General features: G+C 34.4%; 1 protein-coding gene and 1 non-coding gene across 2 annotated transcripts in view; one reads left to right on the forward strand and one right to left on the reverse strand.

The window, feature by feature from the left end:
* The window catches only part of Rabgap1 (RAB GTPase activating protein 1), a 151,048-nt gene that overhangs the window by 104,538 nt on the left and 23,197 nt on the right, over positions 1 to 23,313 (reverse strand). The window contains 1 exon segment of the mRNA XM_047525843.1: positions 588 to 822. Within this exon segment, the coding sequence (XP_047381799.1) occupies positions 588 to 822 (235 nt within the window).
* Positions 21,813 to 21,886, forward strand: Trnag-ucc (transfer RNA glycine (anticodon UCC)). Its single transcript has one exon. It is a non-coding gene; the product is annotated as a tRNA-Gly (tRNA).

Below are 23,313 nucleotides of genomic sequence, written 5' to 3' on the forward strand. Positions count from 1 at the left end.
TACTTTACCACTCTGGAAAAATCACACCTCTGCTGTCTTCCTTATCTACATTATTCTAAATCTTTCTTTCATCAGCTTACCCACTTTATTATGTTCTCTTAATCCCCTTGCCTTCTTCTCTTTCCAAGTAGCATTTCGCTTTAACATCTCACTTTTCCAAATAAGACTTAATTGTTCTTTCCTTCTTCCTTGCTATGCCTATCTCTTGCACTAGTCTTGCTCTTCCAACCTGGTAACTACTCACAGAGAGTTACACAGGCATGGAGCACACATCTATTCACCAAGCATCATCCCTTCAATACAGTATTCAAATTCCTTTTCTGGAAAAATCTTTAAGATTTTTCTGAAAAAAAAAAAAAAAAAAAAAGACTTCCTCAGTGTTATTTAATTACTATTTTTCTTTCTTTAGTACAACTTAAATATATTTAAAGGGAAATGAGAAATATATATACATTTGTGTGAATGACATCTCCCTAGATCTAGAATCTGGAGCTTCTGGAGAACTTAGACAAGTTCTTACACAGGTCAGATACTCAAATATTAAAAACAATAACCTTCAGTTACGCAAGCAATGCAGCAATCCTAACCTCCTTGTCCAGGTTTCACTGGCAGGCTCATCTCTGGTTTCTGGAGCCCTACTAATGGCACGGGGTTAATGGTGGATGAAGCTGAGAGCTGATTAGAAAGAGGTCCATCTCCTTCACCATCTAGTTGTGACCTTTCCACAAGCTCCTTGTCCCCTGGTTGGTCATCCATGGGAGGATCCATCAGCACATCTGCTAGCTCTTTCTGCAGCTGTTGCTCACTTCCATTCCCTACAATCTAAGGGTCAAAAATATATGCAATCAGCAAAGTGAGAAAGAGTGGTCAATACAAATTAAAATGGTTTCACATTCCAAAGAAAATTATCAGCATTTCTTTTGATGAAAAGATATCTTGTGAATGCTTTTAAAAAATAGAATTAATCAAGATCTGCAAATAAGGACTCCAGCTGCTCTCTTAATTCACATTTTTTTCATGCACAAGTATAGTGATTGAGCCCACTGTCCAGAAATATATACATTAGCCTGCCAATGCTGGTAATATTTTCTACAGTGTTTTAAACAAACAGCAATTAAAATATTTCTAATTTTATTTGTCCAATGAGAAGTGACATTTTTAAGAGGTCCTCCTCTTTTACCCTAAAAAAGAAAAAAAAATATGCTTTCTTCCAAGTCATCAACAGAAATATTCCTGTAGGTAACCAATTTCCACATGAACTTTATGACTCCTGCTATAAGTTAGTCTCCTATATTTCTTTGACATGAACAAAGTTCTTAAAGTTCTGAGACACATGAATAAAGCTGAGGAGATGAGTATATAAAAGTACTAAGGAATAAAAGCACTGTTTTCAACAACATCAAATATTTTTCTGGAGTCATGATGGTTTATTTAGTTGCTTAACTGGAAGTAAAAAAGTGCAAAATCAAGTGATGACTGCCCAATGCTAAGAAAAACCACGTGACAAAATCCAGTATGGTCACTAATTGCTTATTCAAGAAGTACTGGAAAAATTAACAAAAGAATTTAGAAGTAGTCATCATGAGGAAAGAAGGAAGGGGCCTAAGCCGCCTTAAAGATGAAATCTTGAAAAGTTAAAATGGGTTGGCTGTGGGATTGTTAAAGAGAAAAAAGTCTATTCAGCAAAACTAAAGTTAAAAAGCAAAATTCACATTTGGGTACATCTGGGCTACCAAGGAATCCAGTTCAAATAACTTTTATTGCTTTGGGCTTTTGTAATTCTATAAACTTCAATTTTCTAGGCCTATAAATCCTAATAGAGAAACAGTTTTTAGACTACTTTGCTGATATTTTCCCAAGAAAATGCTAACATTTCAAACTAATTTTGCCATGGAAATAAAGGTCTTTGGCTTCAATGAGAACTTCTTTTTCTGTGAACTTCATTTTATGTTGCACGTTATTGCTAATGGAACTACAAGTGGGTTCAATAATTTTAAACCCGAGTCTACACTTCAAAAAACTGAATTTCTTCCAGTTCTGTTTTAAATACTTTTAAAAGTACCTAAAAAGCAAACTAGAACTCAGTTTCAATTAACACCTGATTTTTTTTTTTTTTTTGTACCAGGGATTGAACTCAGGAGCACCCAACCACTAAGCTACATCCCTAGCCCTATTTTGTATTTTATTTACAGACAGGGTCTCACTGAGCTGCTTAGTGCCTCCCTGTTGCTGAGGCTGGCTCTGAACTCTCAATACTCCTGCCTCAGCCTCCTGAGGTGCTGGGATTACAGGTGTGTGCCATCATGCCTGGATTAACCTCTGATTTTTCTAAAGATGGAGAAATATTGTATCACTCAGAGTAAACAAAAGATAGCTTAATTGAACCTAAACTGTTTCCAAGGGTAAGGAGAAACAATTTAAGAATTACAACTTCCTGAATACAAAAGGAGAGAAGATACTGGACTCCCTCTTTAAGCAATTAGTAACTACAACTAGAAGTAAAACATGAAAAAAGATATATTTCACATGCTACAAAGTGTTGTTTTGCTTTTTGTTGTATGAGAAAAGCAAACCCAAGTGCTCTGTGGGATAGGCTTCCTGCATTGTAATATATTCACCAAATATAGAATATGCCTACTGTAAAAGAAAACATGCATATAGGTAGTGATGTGTTTTTACATGTGTATCTTTAATGTTTCCCTATTTGATAAATTTTACAAATATAAGTACTCTTATGTTTCCTTAACTCTTCCATAGACTAGAAAAATGTAACATATACATACAAATTTTATTTATTTTTAATTTTTGGCAGTGGGGATTGAACCCAGGGCTGCTTTACCTCTGAGCTACACACCCAGTTCTTTGTATTTTTTGAACAGAGGCTTACTAAATTGCTGAGGTTGGACTCAAACTTGTAATTCTCCTGCCTTGGTCTATGGAATTGCTTGGATTAACAGGGCAGTGCCATAGAGCCCAGTTAAAACTTGATTTTTAAAAGTTGTTTAAAAATAGCAATCTAATGAGGGGAAGGGAGGGGATGGGGGAAGAAAACAGTAAAATGAGACAAACAACATCCTACATACATGTATGATTATACGAATGGTGTGACTCTACACCGTGTACAACCAGAGAAATGAAAATTTGTACTCCATTTGTGTACAAGGAATCAAAATGCATTCTGCTGTCATGTATAACTAAAGAGAACAAACAATTAAAAAAAAAATAGCTACCTATCCAAAGCCTTAGATGGTAACGTCAAATACAGTACTCAACAACAATGCTGATCCCTACCTGAGTTTCCAATTTAGAATCACTGGTAGGACTTACACAGTTCATTTATTTTCTTATTATTTGCTTATCTCTGCTAGTGTTTGACTGAAAAATTGAGTAGCTTTCAAGTCTCCTTTATAAGTCTGGTTTACCACATCAGACAACTTTAGACAGTGAGATTAACAGAAGTTGTCTGGGGAGGAAGCATGAGGGCTGGGAACGTAGCTTAGAGTAGAGCGCTTGCCTAGCAAGCTCCAGGAACACTAAGGAAAAAAGAAAAAATACCACGACTGGTACCACTCGCTTGCCTTGGAATATGAATATATGGAACCATGACAGAAGACTTGTGACAATGAGGTTACATCAGACCAAAAAGTCAATAAAGTCAAAATCAATAGTTAATAAAAAAAAAAAAAAAAAAAAGTTTGGTCTTCAATGGATCAGGAATTGAAAATGTTTTCCTATAAAGAGTCAGATAATAAATATTTCAGTCAGTCAAACATCTAGTAATTCTAGACTGGGGCAGAATACCAGTTCCAAGACAGCGGGGACAACTAAGCTAGGGAGGTAGCAGAGTGGTAGAACTCTTGCCTAGCACATACAAGATCCTGGGTTCACTTAGTACCCAGTTCAATACTGCAAAAAACAACAGTTTTTTTTAGGTGCTACATGTGTGTAGTCTGTTACAATTACTCGATTCTGCCTTATAGCATTAAAGAAGCCATCAACAACACACAAACAAGTGTTTATAAATAAACTTTATTTATAAAAACTAAAGGCAGGTTTGTCAGTAGGACATTTTCTTTCCTGCTGTCAACAGCATTTCTGATATATACCACCATACAGTTTCCCATCAAGTAATCAAGGCAGTATGGTATTAGAGAAAGAATAAACACATAGATGGAACAGAATCCAGAAAAATACACAAACATATATATGGTCAAATGATTTTCAATAAAGTTGGCAAGGTAACTCAATGGACAAAGGTAATTACTCAAAACAAACAGTGCTGGAACACTTAGCCTGACATCCAAATATAAGAATATATATCTCCGCCAACAGTTCATATTATATGTAAAAATTAACTCAAAATGGATGACATACAAATATAGACTAAAACTTAAAGAAAACAGGACAAATCTTTGTAATCTTGGGACACAAAAAGTATTAACCATCAAAGAAAAAACTGAAAAAAATGAACTTTATCAGAACTAAAAACTTATGTTCAAAAGAGTAAGAGAATGAGGGCTGATGACATGGTGTCGTGGTAGAGGGCTTTTCAGCAACCACAAGGCCTGGGTTCCATCTTAAGGACAACCAAAAAAGAAAACAAAACAAAACAAAAAAAAAATATATATATATAGAGAGAGAGAGAATAAAAAGCCACAGAGCTGGAGAAAGTATTTCTAAATCATTTATCTGATGAAGGACTTGCACCAGAATATACAGAAAATTCTCACAACTCAATAGTAAGAAAATAACCAGCTCGATTTTTAAAATGAGCATTTCACCAAAGATATGTAACATGGACAGAAACTCAACATCATTACACATCAGGGGAATGGAAACCACAGCAGGATGCCTCTATACCTCTATAAAAATGGCTAAAACAAACAACAACAAAAAAAACAACAAAAATACACTTGACAATAATAAGGACTGGAAGTGGTGTGGAAAACTCACATTCTACTGGTGGGATGCAAAATGCTACAACTTCATTCATCATTTTTTATACTTTAAAGAAGTTAAACAAACACTAATCATATGACTTCCTCCTATGTGCACACTAGAACTAAATAAGAAAAATAAAACATGTCTACACAAAGACCAGTTTGCAAATGTTTATAGCAGCACTATTCTTAATAGTCAAAATCTGAATACAACCTGGTATCTTATTAACCGGTAAGTGGATACCACATTGCCATATAGTTATAAAATGAACTACTATTCAGTAATGAAAAGGAACGAATATAACATAGATGAATCTCAAAAGCATTAATTTATGTAAAAGAAGCCATATACAAAGCCTAGCACAACGGTGCACACTTGTAAGCCGAACTACTCTGGAGGCTGAGGCAGAAGAGTTATAAATTGAAGGTCCATCGAGACAACTTAGCCAGACCTTGACTGACTAAATGAATAGAGCTGGGGACATAGCTCACAAGCTCACTGACACTGGGTTCAATCCCTAGTATCAGAAGGAAAAAAAAAAAAAAAAAAAAAAAAAAAAAAAAAAAAAAAACAGTAGTAGCATTCAGATATAAAAGACTACAAACCACATAATTCAATTTAAATGGCATTCTGGAAAAGACTTAACTACAGTGACAGAAATCAGATCACTGGTTGCCAGGGACGGGGAAGTGGGAGGCAGAGGGTTTAAAAAAAGGCACAAAGGAACTTTTTGAAGTGATGAAATTATTCTCTATCTGCACTGTGGTGATGTATATATAAGAGTTTATGTGTATTAAAACTCATATAACTGTATACTTCAGAGGATTGCATTTACTATGTGTTAAGTTTTACCACCAAAACTTGGTTTAGCCAGGCATGGTGGTACATGCCTGTATTTCCAGCACAAGTTCAAAGCCAGCCTTAGCAAAAGTGTGGTGCTAAGCAATTCAGTGAGACCCTGTACCTAAATAAAATACAAAATAGGGCTGGAGATGTGGTTAAGTGGTTGAGCACCCCTGAGTTTAATACCTGGTACCTCCCCAAACAAAAAATACAAAAACTTGATTTAAGGAAAAATATGGTTTCCAAAAGAGAAGAAAGCTAAGAATATAACTGTTTTTGTTTTAAATAATCTGCCCCATAAAAGGTACCCATCCAAGATTCTGGCTTTGCAATTAACCTCACCTTAGAGATGCCATGCAGCCAATGATATACAAACAGTCCCAAATCTATACCTACAATTTCTTCCTCAACTGTGTACTGGACAGAGCATCAGCTGAACATTACAAGTTTATTTTGTTCAAACCTTACCTCACTCTCCAATGCTCTTCCTGCATCTGTTTTAGTTAGAATCCCACTGGTTTAAAGTTATATAGGTCATAGGGTAGTAATGTCCGCTTCATTCTACTATCTTTCCTACCCTCATACACCCTCCCCTCCTTTCACTCCCTTCTACCTAAAATAATTCTGTTCTTCCCACCCCCAACCCCCCTATTGTGAATTAGCATCCACATATCAGAGAAAACATTTGGCCTTTGATTTCTTGGGATCAGCTTATTCCTCTTAGCATGATATTCTCCAGTTCCAACAATTTACCAGCAAATGCCACAATTTCCTTGTTTTTTAAGGTTGAGTAATATTCTATCATACACACACACACACTTTTTTATCCACTCATCTGTTGAAGGGCATCTAGATTGGTTCCATAGTTTAGCTATTGTGAGTAGAGCTGCTATAAACACTGATGTGATTGCATCACTGTAGTATGCTGATTTTAAGTCCTTTGGAAATAATCCGAGGAGTGGGACAGCTGGGTCAAATGGTGGTTCAAGTTTTCTAAGGAATTTCCATACCACTTTCCATAATGGTTACACCAATTTGCATTTCCACCAGCAATGTATGAGTGTACCTTTTCCCCCACATCCTCGCCAACATATATTGTTGTATTCTTGATAGTTGCCATTCTGACTGGGGTGAGATGAAATCTTAGAAGTCTTGATTTGCATTTCTCTAATTGCTAAAGACGCTGAACATTTTTTCATATATTTGTTGATTGACTGTATATCTTCTTCAGTGAAGTCTGTACAGTTCCTTACCTTTATTGGGTTATTTATTTTCTTGGTGTTAAGCTTTTTGAGTTCTTTAAATATCCTGGAGATTAATGCTCTGAGGCACACGTGGTAAAGATTTTCTCCCATTCTGCAGGCTCTCTCTCCAGGTTATTGTTTCCTTTGCTGAGAAGCAGTTTTTAAGTTTGAATCCATCTATTTATTGTTTCTTGATGTCTTGCACTTCAGGAGTCTTAAGGAAGTCACTAAGCCCACATGGTGTAGTCTTGGGCTTACTTTTTCTTCTATTAGGCGCAAGGTCTCTCATCTAGTGCCTAAGTCTTTGACCCACTTTGAGTTGAGTTTCATGCAGAGTGAGAGACAGGGTTTAATTTCCCTTTGTCACATGAGGATTTCCAATTTTCCCAACCATTTATTGTATAGGTTATATTTCCTCTACTGAATGTTTTTGGTACCTTTGTCTAGTATGAGATAACTATCTATGTGGGTTTGTCTCTGTGTCTTCTATTCTGTACCACTGGTCTACTTGTGCGTTTTGGTGCCAATACCATGCCATTTTACTACTATGGCTCTGTGGTGTGGTTTAAGGTCTGGTATTGTGATGCCTCCTGCTTCACTTTTCTTGCTAAGGATTGGCTATTCTGGATCTCTTATTTTTGCAAATGAATTTCATGATTGTTTTTTCTAGTTCTATGAAGAATGTCATTGGGATTGTATTATATCTGCATAACGCTTTTGGTAGTATAGCCATTTTTGACAATATTAATTCTGCCTATCCAGGAATATGGGAGGTCTTTCATCTTCTAAGTTCTTTTTCGATTCTTTCTTTAGTGTTCGGTAGTTTTCGTTGTACTATTTCACCTCTTTTGTTAGATTAATTCCTAAGGTTTTTTTTTTTGAAGCTACTGTGAATGGGGTAGTTTTCCTAATTTCTCTTTCAGTAGGTTCATCACTGATGTATAATAATGTGTTTGATTTATGGGTGCTGATTTTATAAACTGCTACTTTGCTGAATTCAACTGAGTTTTAGAAGTTTTCTGGTACAATTTTTTGGCTCTTCTAAATGTGCAATCACATCATTGGCAAATAGTGATAGTTTGAGTTCTTCTTTTCCTATTCACATCCCTTTAATTTCCTTCTTCTAATTGCTCTGGCTAGAGTTTCAAAGACGATGTTGAAAAGATGTGGTGAAAGAGGGCATCCTTGTCTTTTGTTCCAGTTTTTAGAAGGAATGCTTTCAATTTTTCTCCCATTTAGAATTATGTTGGCCTTGTTAGCATATAGTTTTTATGGTTTTGAGGTATGTTCCTACTGTTCCTAGTTTTTCTAGTGTTTTGAACATGAAGGAGTGCTGTATTTTGTCAAAAGCTTTTTCTGCATGCATCAGTTGAGATGATCATATGATCCTTGTTTTTAAGTCTACCAATGTGATGAATTGTGTTACTGATTTCCATATGTTGAACCAACCTTGTTTCCCTGGGATGAACCCTACTTGAACATGTTGCACAATCTTTTTAATATGCTTTTGTTTGCGATTTGCTAGAATCTTACTGAGAATTTCTGCATCTATGGTTCATCAGGGATATTGGTCTGAAGTTTTCTTTCTTTGATGTTTCTTTGTCTGGTTTTGGTATCAGGGTGATATTAGTCTCATGGAATAAGTTTGGAAGGGTTCCCTCCTTTTCTATTTTATGGAATACTTTTGAGGAGTATTGGTGTTAATTCTTCTTTGAAGGTCTTACAGAACCTGGCTGAGAATCTGTCTGGTCCTGGGCTTTTCTTGACTGGTAGAAGCACTGCCTTATTTTCAAATCCTTCCTTATCTCCTCAAAACCCATAGGATAAAGTGCAAATTCATAAGTTTATTCTACTAATCTTCCCATAACAATATATCTATCTTTCCAGTCATTTACAGATCATATCAAACTACTAGACTTTCCCAGGAAACAACTTCCAAGCATCCAACCTTTAAATAGGCTGTTCCCTTTTCTGGACAGCCCTCTTTCTCTTATGTATTCTTTAAGATTGACCTTAAATTCTGTTACTTCCTCTGGGAGATCTTAACCCCTCGAGACAGTTTTATCACTTCTTTCTCAGAGCTACCATAATATTAGCATACATATTTACTAGCATTGCTGCTTGTTTTAGAGGATAGTCAGTGGGCACCTTCAACCATACTGTGTGTACTTTGTTCCTCAAGTTATCTTTGACTCCTTAAAGCTTTGAAGAGTGACTGGTATAGAATACATTTGAAACACATTTTTACATAAACTTTATAAAATGTAAAAAACAGATGCCAAAGTAGAATATTGGATTTTCTGCAAAGTCTGGGTTAGTATATATAGCAAAAGAAATCTGAATAATTTTAACTTTATTTAAAAACAAAACTACCATCATTCCCCATCATTTTAAGCAAGTGTCATTAAGATTTAACATTTACAATAAGAGTACAGTGGTAGAGTGTTTGCCTAGAGGGCTTAAGAACCTGGGTTCACTTCTCAGCACCACAAAAAGAAAAATGGAAGATGAAGAAGAAAAAAAAAAAAAAAAAAAAAAAAACTCCACTGGAGAGTACCAAAGAGCATGCTGCAATACATACATAACAATTTTTTTCAAGTTCCCACAGAGACTTCTATCAGTTAACACAAATAAAAATTTTTATTTAAAAAGCAAAATAATATATATGGATAATAGGTCACATTTAGATTTGTTTTCATCTCCACATAATCTACATTAAAAAGAAGAGTTTTTCAAGAAATTTTGCACTAAGAAGACAAACAATAAACCTAAAATAGACAATTTAACAGAAATAAATGCTATGCATATAATATAAATATTTTTAAGGACAAAGACTGGTGAGTGATTTACTCATTATTCCACTTATAAAGCATGGTAGGAATAATAATGGGATCTCCCAGGTAGCACAACTCCAGGAGGCACAATTCACAGCATGGTCTATTGAAATTGTACACTCAAGAACTATCCTGTATGTAGCAAATGCAACTGAACACAGTACCAATTATATGTATTTCAGGCAACTTCACCATGGCTTTCTTACAAGGATTATCTTATTTAAATCTCATATCATAGCACCTGCCAATTAGTAAGCATCTAAGTATTCCCCTACTCCATGCAGTTCTTTCCAAATAAACTGATTCCCTTACTAGACTTGAAAAAGGAAAACAATAACTTAAAAAACAAGTAGTTAAAACACAGAACAAGAAATTCTACTTTTTCTGGTTCAGAGAATTCCAAGAACACACCTACTTTTCATGTGCAAAAGAAACCCTATTGGAATAACATGTCCTTCTAAATATATCAAGTAAAAATAATAACTTATATGGTAGAATTGGCTACAAGTCTGTTTCCTTGAGAGCAAAATTGCATTTATGGAAACAAAGGCCAAATGTTCCATAGGCAACAGCCAGTCATTTCCTGGACTCAATCTTCTATTTCTAACTTTAGAGTCCTTACTTCCCTTTACTGCTATAATACCAACTAGACCTCACTTGGTGTTCCAGTTAATATGCAAAACTACTTTAGACATTTTGGGACCCTTTTCTGGAAACGGATTTCAAGATAGCATGCTTAGGAAATAAGTTTGTGATTGAGAAACCCCTAAATGATTCAAAAACTTTTTAAAAATCCTAATTATCTGCAGAGTTCCTAATATTTTATCCTGATGCAGAGAACATAAATAAATAAAAATTGTTCAAACTGAATAATCTTGCTTAATTTGACTATAAAAGCTGAGTCATTAGATAGTAAGTATATAAAGCTTAGTTTTGTCAGAAGGGAAGGCATACATGAACCAAAAGTCCAATATGAATATTTGAAGAGTTAAGTTACTAATTTCAAATCTACTCACATTCATTCTGTGATCTTTAATAAATCACTAAATATAAATTGCTTTGGGCTTCATTTGATCATTTGATAAACTACAGCTGTTCTGATGATCTATGTCTTTATCATACCATACAAAGGACCAAAAAAAAAAAAAAAACAACCTGAAGTAACCATTAGGAATTGCTAATATTGCTGCAAAACAAAAAGAGGAGAGGAGGGACAAAATTAATCTTCAAAAGTCAATGGCAGAAAGACCCAAAACATTTATAATTATTTTGCTAAATAATGGGAATATAGATGGGTTCTTTTTAATTTTTTTTATTGTTTGATCTCATATCACACACACATTATTTTTATAATTAGAGAAAGCAAATGACAAAGGCTATTAGGATCTTGAGAGGAAAAAAGTAAACACAATTATATTGCATGCAGTGGTCTTGATTCTAGGCCCTAACAAGTCTTTAGTTCCTACCAACAGCCACAGACCCATTTTTTTCTACAAGAAATTCTTAGTAATTCTGCAAGGCTTTACTCAACTTACCTACTCTATGAAACCTGGCTTTTTTTTTTTTCCAGTCAATGATTATGTTCTTACACAAATCTGCTCTACCTATATTTCTGATGAACTGTATCATATTTACAGATGTAGTCTTCACCACTACCATTCTGATCTCTTAATTGGTATTCATAGTTCAGTAAATTTGCTCACTGAAAAAAAGGTCTGTATTACAAGATTACCAGATTATGCAACAAATAATATCACAAATTGAGGTCAGAAGACTTACTTCAGGCATTATTAATATAGAGTGACTATTGTATCTAACAATTTTAATAAAAGTTGGCAACTTTATTCCAACTAAGTAATGTCAATTTGATTTTAAGAAGAAAATTATGAGGATTAAATGTCTTAAATTCTCTACCAGATCATTCTGCCTAATGCATATTAGCTCATAAACATACCCCAAACAACAGTCATAGAGTATCCTTGGCTAAGAGTCAAAGATTGCTACTTCAAAAGAAAGTTTATGGTAAGTTAAAAAAAATACAAAATGTTCTGATTTTATGGCCAAGTTCTCTGATTTTGAGCTGTCGAATCATTTTATAAAGAAAAATGTCTTTGTTTTTTATAACTATATCATCATATAACATTCTTCTTTGAAGGGTTACCTATAAAAACATTACCCACTCCAATGATCTGACTCTTCCCTCAAGCTGAGTTAGGCTTCCATTTACTCTTTAGCATCCTTTTTTTACCTGTACCACAGCATTCATCTAACTACATTGATGTTCAAAATATATATGGCTACAAAATCTCTACACCACTTTAAACAAGAGTCAGAGTCAATTTCCCCAAATTCTGAATTGAGACTTTGAACAACAGAATCAAGTAGAAAGTGACACAATATAATTTCTAAGCTTTAGCCTTAAGAGGCCTTACAGCTTCCACTCCTACCCCAAGACCACTGGGCTGTGAAGTCCAAGATGAAAGACCACATGGAGAGCAAAACCCAGCTATCCAGTCAAGCACAGCCTCCAACCAACCTATCAGAAAAATGCAGCTGTGTGAACACAAATAACAGCAGTAAAATCATCTACTCAACTCACAAAATCATGAGAAATAAATCATTTTAAGCCACTGAGGGAAGCAGTTTGTTACAATACACAAATTAGAACATACACCATAACATGATTTTTAAAAATTCTCATCCACCTTGAACTATAAGCATATTGAAGACTGGCACCATGTCTGTTCAACCTTTCAATATCTTCTCTTTGACTGTGATGTTCTCCAGTTTCCCTATCTTACCTCTTGAGACTCACTGCATTCTCTGAAGTTGGAGCTTTCTGCCTTTTATTGCTTTTAGAAAACAATTCATTATCTCAAGTATTTCCTTTTCCCCATTCTTGCCTCATGGAACATTTAGATATATGTTGTTACTTCTCATCTTCAGTCTCCAGGTCTTATAACTGCTCTTCATATTTTATCATCTTTCAATGTTATCTTCTTGATAACTTCCTCATCCATTTTCCAGGCATCTGATTCTCTCTTCAGTCATGTTTACTTTGCTGGCTTCTAAATTTCATTTGTAGAAATTCTAATTTTAGTTTGCTTAATCCTTTAAAAATTTTTGATAATTTTGTTCTTTCTAATGTTTTCAATTTTTCTTCAAGTTCTTAATTATTTTAACTACATTTGCCTTAAAGGTTACACTTTATAATTCTAATGCTTGAGTTCTGATGGAATTCAATACTGCTGGAGTTTATTGACTTGCTCATAGTGAAATGTCCTTTGTATACATTTATAAATTTTGTAGCGTGTGTTCTTCTTTATCAGAGTTATACTATTTATGGGAATACCATATAGCCTTAATGGCAAGAAGATTCCTCCAGAATAGCTTTGTAATTGCTTCTCTCAAATGTCTCAAGAATATTATCAACCCAAGAATATTCAGGTAGTATAAATTCAAATCCCAAGCATACATGAGAGCAAGTCGTTATGGTTTGGATATGGAATGTCCCCCAAAAGTTCATGTGTTGAAGAGTTGGTTTCCTATGCAGCAATATCCAGAGGTAGGACTTTGGAAAGCAACTGGATCACGAGGGTTCTAATTTCATCAATGCATTAATTCATTCAATGGATTAATAATTTGAATGGACTCCCAGGAAGTGGTAGAATCTATAAGTAGGTAGGATTGTTGGAGTAAGGAGGTCTCTGGGAGTATGCCCTTGGGGACTATATTTTTGTCTCTGGCCCATTCTTCTCTCTGTTTCTCAGCTGCCAGGAGCTGAGCAGTTTTCCTCCACCACACCCTTCCACCAGGATATTCTGTCTTATCTTAGGCCCAAAGCAATGGAACCAGCTAACAGTGGGCTGAAACATCAAAATACATCTTTTCTCCTCGTTAGGTATTTTAATCCTGGCAACAAAAACCTGAGTAACACATAAGCCTACTGGCACAAATTCTTAACAAGACCCCCATCCAAAGCAATCTAAGCTAAGACACGTAAGTTTCCTTATTTTCTTCCCATAATGTAAGTAGATATCTTCTCCCATCCTTTCAGAAAGATGTAGCCCCTGAGGATTTTTTATGAGATTGTGGCTCCAATACCTCTCTTTTGAACACAAGGCCTAACTCTTGTCCAATTTAGTTATCAAAACCCAAGTACCTTGGTTACAAAGAACAGAAATTTCCCAGTGCAGTTCCAATATCAATTCAAATGAATACCTATAACTCTCAGTTCCCTGTTTCTGTCCCTTGAACGTTTTCATTCCTTAACACTATCCAACTAAAAGGTTATATTTTTATATATTTTTATATTTCTTTCAGCTTTCCTAATTAGTTTATATTTGGACATTTTTATGGTTTCTAAATCATCACATATTTCCAAAAATATGTTCTTATCCTTAGTCCCTAAAACAGCAATGGTAGGTTACCAGTTGACAAATGAACTTTCAACAAAATACTCAATTAGAACTTTGTGGTTGAAGAGTGACAGACTTTATAGAACTTTTAAAATGTTTTCTAAAATCCAACATGTTCCTACTTTAACTGTTATATGTTCTAAAGCATGTATTTTAACAAAACCAAAAAAATGAAGAAAAAACCCTGAAATCCTTGGAATTTACTGTTTGGTATTGTACCTCAATGAGATGACAAAACAGATAGGTAAGATATTGTACAAGTTTTCATTATTATTTTGTTACTCTAAGGTGCTGAGTGAATAGTTATAAAACAAAGTATCACTGAGCAAAACATCTTCAGTACTTCTATTTATCTATTATCCTTCTTTTGATTTTTACAAATTTAACAATGAACTTATTACTTCTTCACTTATCAATTCTACATATAATAAACCTACATAATATACAGATATACTGAAATTACATGGAAATACATACAGAAAATGTTTTAAATTTGGAAAACATTCCTCAGTTTCTATCTCTACAAAATCAGAAGTTACCTTTTTCTGAGGAAAAGAAAACAAGATATGAGAGCAAAAACAGGTTCTCTGCAAGAGCCCTAAGGGTCCTTCAAATGGACCATAAATGTGAGTTCCACAAATCCGAAACAATAACAGTCAAACAAAACAGTAATTGAAATTTTTACAAGAAAATTTTCAAATCAAAGATTGATTTATTTGAACCTGCACTACTATATTCTTTCAGTAACTGTTCCTAGGCTAACTCTTTCATTTTTGCACAGGAAGCCCTTTTCCCTACTCAAAGATTTAACTCTTCTTTTATATTAGTAATGTGTCATTTTTACTGAATAATTCCCATTGATACAGAAATATCCTAAAATTCATCACTGGAAACAAATCCCCCTTAGCCATCACTGAATTTTCCTGCCTGCCCCTTTCATAGTAACAAATCTTTGAAAGAATTGTTCTTATCTTTTGCCACCTCTTTCTCACCTCCTGTTTACTACCCAACTCACTAATGCTCTCATCTTTCCACAAAGACACTCTTTTTGAGGGTCAATGAGGTCTCCATCTTGTCATTTTTTAGTCACCATTTATATGAACCTTTTAACAGAATCAGAAATGTTACTCTTGCTTTCTTGGAATATTTTCTTTACCTATATTCCAAGGCATTCTGTTGTTGTTTTCCATAAACCTCACTAGTTATTTCTTCATAGTGTTCTCTGTTACTTTCTCTTCAGCTCAATCTCTAAACGCTGAAGTGCCCCAAGAATCACCTCATAACTCTTCTCTTCAGTATCTAGTCACATTATTGTAACAGTGGTCTGCCTCGTGCTTTTCCATCTCCCAAATTATCAAGTGAATTTTGACAACCCCCTCCCCCAAATCAAGGCACACCTGGAATATCACCTCTTTAAAAACCTCTGTTCCCCCTGATGGGCAGATCATAGTCTCTGGGACAGAAGTTCCCAACCTGTGTTTCTCCTTTGTTAGAAAAACAGTAAAAACTTTTTCCTTTTTCTCAAAACTATGTCCTTGTTATTGGATTGCATCAGGACAAGGGCTGAGCTTTGGTAATACTATGGATGATTTAATCTCATCCCATAGTTTTGAGTAATATCTTCATGTTGTTAATGCCAGTCACAACCTTTCATAAGCAGTGGACTCATGCATCCAACTATCTGTATAACATCTCCAAATGGTATCTAATAATCATCTCAAATTTAATATGTTCCCCATTCCCAATCCTAGTCTTTCCTTTCTCTTTCCCATTTCAGAAAATGGTACTAACTAAAAACCTCAGATCAGATCTTAAAATTGTTTACTTCTCTCTTTGCCTCAAACACCCCATCACATTTACCTACATTACTACAACCATTTCTTTTAGATGAAGAGGTAGCTTATTGGTAGAGTGCTTGCCTAGCATGCATGAGAACCTGAGTTCAATCCCCAGCTCTGAAAAAGGGTGGAGAAAAAAAAGTTATCTTCAAAACATACCCTGAAACAGAGCTCTTCCCTCTTTACTGCTGCTTTTACCACTTCCCTGCCAATTATCCAATAGTAGCCAGGGAGCTTTGTCAATATATATACACACACACACATTTATTAAGATATAGTTCACTTACCATACAATCCACCTACTGAAAAGTATATGCTAAATAGTTTTAAGTACATTTGCATATGTGTGTAGCCACTACCAAAGTCAATTTTAAGACATTTACATCACAAAAAAACACTACCAGGATATGGCTCAGTGGAAGGATACTTGCCTGGCATGCGTGAGACCCTGCATTTGATCCCTAGCACACAAATAAAAAAAAAAAATAAAAAGGGCTAGCAGTATAGTCATGTGGTAGAACAACCCTGGGTTCAATCCCCAGTACCACAAAGAGAAAATAAAATGAAAAAAAAAAAAAAAAAACAAAAAAACAAAACACTACCATATAGCCTTGGATATCATCTCCCAGAATCCTGGACTTAAACGATCACTAATCTACTTTCTGTCTCTGAAGATATGTCTATTCTAAATATTTCATATTAACATAATTATACAATCTGTGGCTGACATGTTATTTAGCATGTTGTCTATGTTGTAACAAGTATCAGTATTTCATTCCTTTTTATGGCTGAATAATATTCAATTGCATACCACATTTTGTTTACCCATTCAGCAAGTGACAGACCCTTAGGTTCCTTATATACCCTAGTATGTTTTTAGATATTATTTATAACTACTTTCTTCCATTCCATTCTGTGGGTTCTCTCCCCGCTTTTTTTCCTGTTTTTGGAACAGCTGATAGACTACAAGGCCTTGCACAAACAAGGCAAGTGCTCTACCACTGAGCTCTATCACTGGCCCACCACCCGCTTTTTTTTTTTTTTTTTTTAAGTTTTATTTTGAGCCAGGGACTTGCTTGCCAAGTTGCGCAGGCTGGCTTCAATTCTCTTGCCTCAGACTCCCACACAGTTGGGATGAGAATAGCTGGGATTACAGGAATGCTGCCACTTTCTTGATAGTATATTTTGAAACATAAAAGACTTTAATTCCTAAGGAGTTCAATTTACTATTTTTCTTAGCTCTTTTTGTTTCTGATACGCTAAGAATCTACTGCCAAATTCAAGTCACGAATGTTTACCTCTGTATTTTCTTATAAAGGCTGTATAGTTTTAGCTCTTACTCTTAGGTCCATGATCCACTCTGAATTAATTTTTACATAGGGAGTGGGGTAAGGGTTCAACCTCATTCTTTTGCAGGTGGCTATCTAGCAAAATAATGAAAAAACTGTTTAAAAAAATAAAACAAAACTATTCTTTCCTCACTGCATGGTCTTCATACTCAAATGATCTGATCAGTACCACACTGTTTTGATAATAATCACTTTTGGTAAAGTAAGTTTTGAATTCATAAGTAAAAACTGTGAAACACTGCTCTGCATTTGGCTATTCAGGATTCTTTGCAATTCCATATAAATTTTAGAATCACCTTATCAATTTCTTCAAAAATATTTCTGGGACCCTGATAAGGATTTTATTGAATATGTAGGTAAATTTGGGGAGTACTGCCATCTTAATATTAAATCTTTTGATCCAGAACACTGGTTGTCTTTCCACTTACTTAGATCTTCTCTAGTATCTTCCAATATTTTCCAGTTTCAGAGTATAAACTGTACTCTTCAACAACATATGTTGTTCTTTCTGATGCTATTATAAATAGAATTATTTTCTTATTGTCATTTTATGATATGTAACTCAAGTGTACAGAAATATAATTATTTCATATTGATATTTGTATATTGCAACCTTGTTAGGTTCCTCAGGATTTCCTATATAAAAAGATCATGTCGTTTGCAAACAGTTTTTATTCCCTCATTTTTTAATCAGGACACCTTTTTAAAGCTTTTTTTCATCCAAACTACTCTAGCCATAACCTCCAGCACAATGCTGAACAGATGTGAAAAATACTGACATTATTATTTGTTCCTGAACTTAGGGGGAAAGCATCTTCCACTCCTTTCATTGTTAAGTATGACCTTAGGTATGGGATTTTTATAGGTGCCTTTTGTTGAATTGATAAGTTTCACTCTATTCCTATTTTGAGTTTTTTGTTTCTTTCATTTTCTCATGAAAAAGTTTTTTTTTTTTTTTTTTTTCCAAATGGGTTTTCTACATTTACTGAGATAATCATGTGGTTTGGGGACTTTGTTTTAGTGATATGGTATACCACATTAACAGATTTTCAAGTGTTAAATCTAATCTTACATTTCTGGGATAAATCCCATTTGGTCATGGTGTATAATCCTTTTTATATGTTGGTAATTAAACTTGAAAGTATTCGGTAAAGGATTCTGTGTCCATGTTGATAAAAGATACTGGTATGGAACTCTGTTGTGATGTTTTTGTGCTATTTGTATCAGGATAATACTGTTCTCCAAGAATGAGTTGGTAAGTACTTCCTACTTTTCTATTTTTGGTCCAAGTTTATGATGAACTGATTCTTATTTACATATTTAATAGAAATCAGGGAAGAAATCATTTAAGTTTTAACTGGGGTACTTTTTTGATAATTCAATCTCTTAATTTGTTGTGCTTATTCAGACTATTAGTTTTATGTCTTTCTAAAAATCTACCCAATTATCTAATTTATTAGAATACAGCATTTGTATTCATTTATGATTCTTTTAATATATGTAAGGCCACAATCAACGAAGTAAAAAAATTGGACAGCATGGGCACTGAAGTCTTTTTTGTGTTTTAAAATATACTATCAAAAAATTAAAAACAAACAAACCCACAGAGGGGGCATAGTGGTACAATCCTGTGATCCCTGCCACTTGGGAGGCTGAAGTAGAAAGACTGAAGTGGATAGTCAGTCTGAGTAACTTAGCAAAACTCTGTCTCAGAAAAACAATAAAAAATGCTGGGGTTGTAGCTCAGTGGTAGAGCACTTGCCTACTACATACTAGGCCCTGGGTTTAATTCCCAGTACCACCACCCCTCCAAGAAAAAGAGAAAAAAAAAGAAGCCATGAAATGAAAGAATTTATTTGTAAACCATATATCTAAGGTATATAAGGTATATAAAGAATGAAATAACTCAGTAACAGGAGTAATGTCCCTTTTCATTTTTGATTCTAGTAATTTGTGTCTTCTTTTTCTCATCAATCTAGTTAAATGTGTGCAATATTGATATTTTTCAAAGAACCAGTGTTTAGTTTCATTGATTTTCTCTATTTTTCTATTTCATTAATTTTTGCTATAATCTTTTATTTTTCTTCAGATTGTTTTAGGTTTAGTGTGTCCTTTCCCAGTGCCTTAAGGCAGACAGGTAAGTAGATTTCAGATCCTACTTTCTTAATATAGGTACTTATAGCTAAGAATTTTCTTCTAAGGGCTACTTAAGCTCTAGCCCATTAAATTTTAGCATACTACATGTTCATATTCACTCATCTTGGAAGTATTTTATAACTTCCTTTATTTCTTTCTTATTTAGGTATATGGTATTCAATTTCCTCATATTTATGAATTTTCAGTTTTACTTCTGTTATCAATTTCTGGTTTCATTCCCTTGTAATAGAAATATGTGGGTGCATTTGAGCGGATTGTATATTCTGCTATTACTGGGTTAAATGTTACATAGACATCTGTGAGGCATAGACACCTACAGATATCTGTCAGATATCTACTGATCAACAGTGTTGCTCAAACTTTCTATTTCTTTATTGATTTGCCTAGTCTTTGTATCCATTACTGAAAACTGGGTGTTGTATTCTTCAAAGACTACTATTGAACTGTTTATTCACCATTCATTTCTGTCAGTATTTATGTTGTGTATTGTGGTTCTCTGAAATCATTAGTTATATAACTGTTAAATATATGATGGACTGACACTTCTAAGATTACACAATATTCCTTCTCATCTCTAGTAACAGTTTTTGTTTTAAAGTATCATGTCTAAAAACAATAACCTCTCCAACTATCTGTAGTTGTTGTTTTCAAGATATATTTTTCCATATTCTTTTACTGTAAGTCCATTTGTGTCTTTAAATCTAAAATGTCTCTTGTAGATACAGCACATATTTCAATCACGTTTTTTATTCAGTCTGACAATTTTTGACTTTTGATTCCATTGCTTAAAAATTCACCCTAAAGGTATGCCTTTACGCCATGTACAAAGAAACAACATGTATCCCATTTGTTTACAATAAAAAAAATAAAGAGAACATTTTATCTCTAAAAAAAAAAAAAAAAAATTTCACCCTAAATATTTTAAATAAGAGTTGGACTTAGGTCTACTATTTTACTCGATTTTTTTACATGTCTCTTGTTTTTTATTTTTTTACTACTTTCCTTTGCATTCCGTGAATTTTTCTAAGATAGCATTTCCTTTTTTTCATATGAAGTTTTATAATTATATTCTTAGAAACTGCTTTAGGAACTTATCATGGATATATAAGTCTCTTGATTTGTAATAACTTAAATCTCACTGAAATACAGAACATTAATCACATGTAACTATTTCCTTTTCTCCCTTTATGTTAGACGCATCAGACCTATAAATGTTACATATCCATCAACAAACTACAATTATCACTTTAATTCTATAAACACTTTTTTTTAAAAGAAGTTAAGAAGAGCAAATACATATTTATGGATTTTGTTATATTAAACTTATTTAATCTGAGTTACCATACAGTCATTTCTTTAGTCCCAAAGCAGCTTCATTCCTAACTCCTTTTTCCTGTTATTGGCAAATATATTGCAACAATGTATCTAAGCATGTTATACACCCACACAAATATATAATGAAAAAGGCAGGAAAGAAATGTATCTATAATGTCTTTGATTATGACATAAGATAGTATACATACACCTAAATACATATTTTGTGCAGATTAAAATTACCATTTCAAGTTACTTGCCTGAAGAACTTCCTTTAGTATCTTGTAAGGCGGATTTGTTATCACAAATTTTCTAAATTTTTATCTCAGTATGTCTTATTTAATTAACTTGTTTTGAATAGAGGCATACCTCATTTTACTGTACTTCACAGACATGTTTTTTACCAACTGAAGGCTCATGGTATCACTAAGTACAGCAAGTCTACGCATACCATTTTTTCCCAACAGCATGTGCTAATTTTGTGTCTCTGTCAAATTTAATAATTCTCACAATACTTCAAATTTTTTGTTATGACTGAATCTGTATGGTGATCTGTGATCTTATTATAGTAATTGTTTTTGGGGTGCCATGTGGTTCATGGCACACCCACTATAAGACAGCAAGCTTGAGCAATGCTGCATGAGTTCTGAGAGTTCTATCTACCAGCTGTTGCCCACTGCCTCCCTCTCCTTGGGTCTTCCTCTTCCCTGAAATAATACTGAAATTAGGCCAATTAATAATAACCCTACAGTGGATTTTAAGTGTTTAAGTGAAAGAAAGGCCAAGTATCTCACTTTAAATCAAAAGCTAGAATGAGTAAGCTTAGTGAAGAAGGTATATCAAAAGCAGAGAGATCAAAAGCTAGGCTTCGGGCTGGGGATATAGCTCAGTTGGTAGAGTGCTTGCCTTCCAAGCACAAGGCCCTGGGTTCAATCCCCAGCACCACAAAAAAAAAACTAGGCTTCTTTGGCAAACAGCCACACTGTGAAAGCAAAAGGTCTTGAAGGAAATTAAAAGTGCCACTCCGGTAATCATACTAAAAAAAACCAATAAGTTTTACTGCTGATACAAAGTTTTATTGATCTAGATAGAAGATCAAACCAGTCACAACACTCTTAAACCAAAATACAATCCAGAGGAAACTCTTCAACTCCATGAAGGCTAAGAGAGGTGAGGAGACTACTTAACAGAATGTAAAGCTACCAGAGGTTGGTTCATGAAGTTTAAGAATCTGTCGTTATAAAATAGAAGCACTGGGTAAAGCAGCAAGTGCTAACATAGAAGCTGCAGAAATTATCCAGCAGATATGCCTCAGACAACTGATGAAGGTAATGGTACTACACAAAAGGTTTTCAGTGTAAACAAAGCAGCCTTATACTGGAAAAGAGGATGCCATCTAGAATTTTAATAGGCAAAGAGGAATTGATTAATCTCTGGCGGTCAAGTTTCAAAGGACAGGCTGGCCTACAGGGCTAATGCAACTGGTGTCTTAAGTTGAAGCCAAAGTTCACCATTCTGAAAATTCTAGGGTCCTACAAATGTTACCTAAATCTCCTCTCCCTATGCCCTACACATATTAACAAAGCCTGGATTACCACGCATCTGTTTAGAACCTGGTTATTGAATATGTTAGGCTCACTGTTGAGACTATTTAGAAAAAAGATCACTTTCAAAATGTTATTACTCATTGACAAAGTACCTATCACCCAAAAGCTCTGATGGAGACATGAGATTACTGTTGCTTTCAACTGCTAACACAATATCCATTTTGCAACTCATAGAAAAAGGAGTAATTTCTATTTTCAAATGTTACTGTTTATTAATACATTTTATAAGACTATAGCTGCCACAAAAAAATGATTTCTCTGACAGATCTGGGCAAAGTGAATTGGAATCCTTTTTTTTTCTTTTGGTGGTGCTGGGGATTGAACCCAGGGCCTTATGAATGTGAGGCAAGCACTCTACCAACCGAGCTATATTCCCAGCCCCCAAAGTAAATTAAAAGTCTTTTGAAAAAGATTCATCATTCTAGAAGCTATTAAGAAGATTTGTGATTCTCAGGAGGAGATCAAAATATCAACAGGAGTTTATTTATTTATTCTTTTTAGTTGTAGGTGGACATAATACTTCTATGTGGTGCTGAGGATTGAACCCAGGGCCTCATTCATGCTAAGTGAGTGCTCTACCACTGAGCCACAATCCCAGCCCAAAAATAACAGGAGTTTGAAAAACGTTGATTCCATCTCTCATGGATGACTCTGAGGGGTTCAAGACTTCCACAGAGGAAGGAACTGCAGATGGGGAAGAAACAGCAAGAAAAATAGAAGCGGATCCAAAATAAGTCACTTATTTTGATTGTATTGCTTCAATCTCAT

Source organism: Sciurus carolinensis, chromosome 14 (assembly GCF_902686445.1).
Source record: "Sciurus carolinensis chromosome 14, mSciCar1.2, whole genome shotgun sequence".
Lineage (NCBI taxonomy): Eukaryota > Metazoa > Chordata > Mammalia > Rodentia > Sciuridae > Sciurus > Sciurus carolinensis.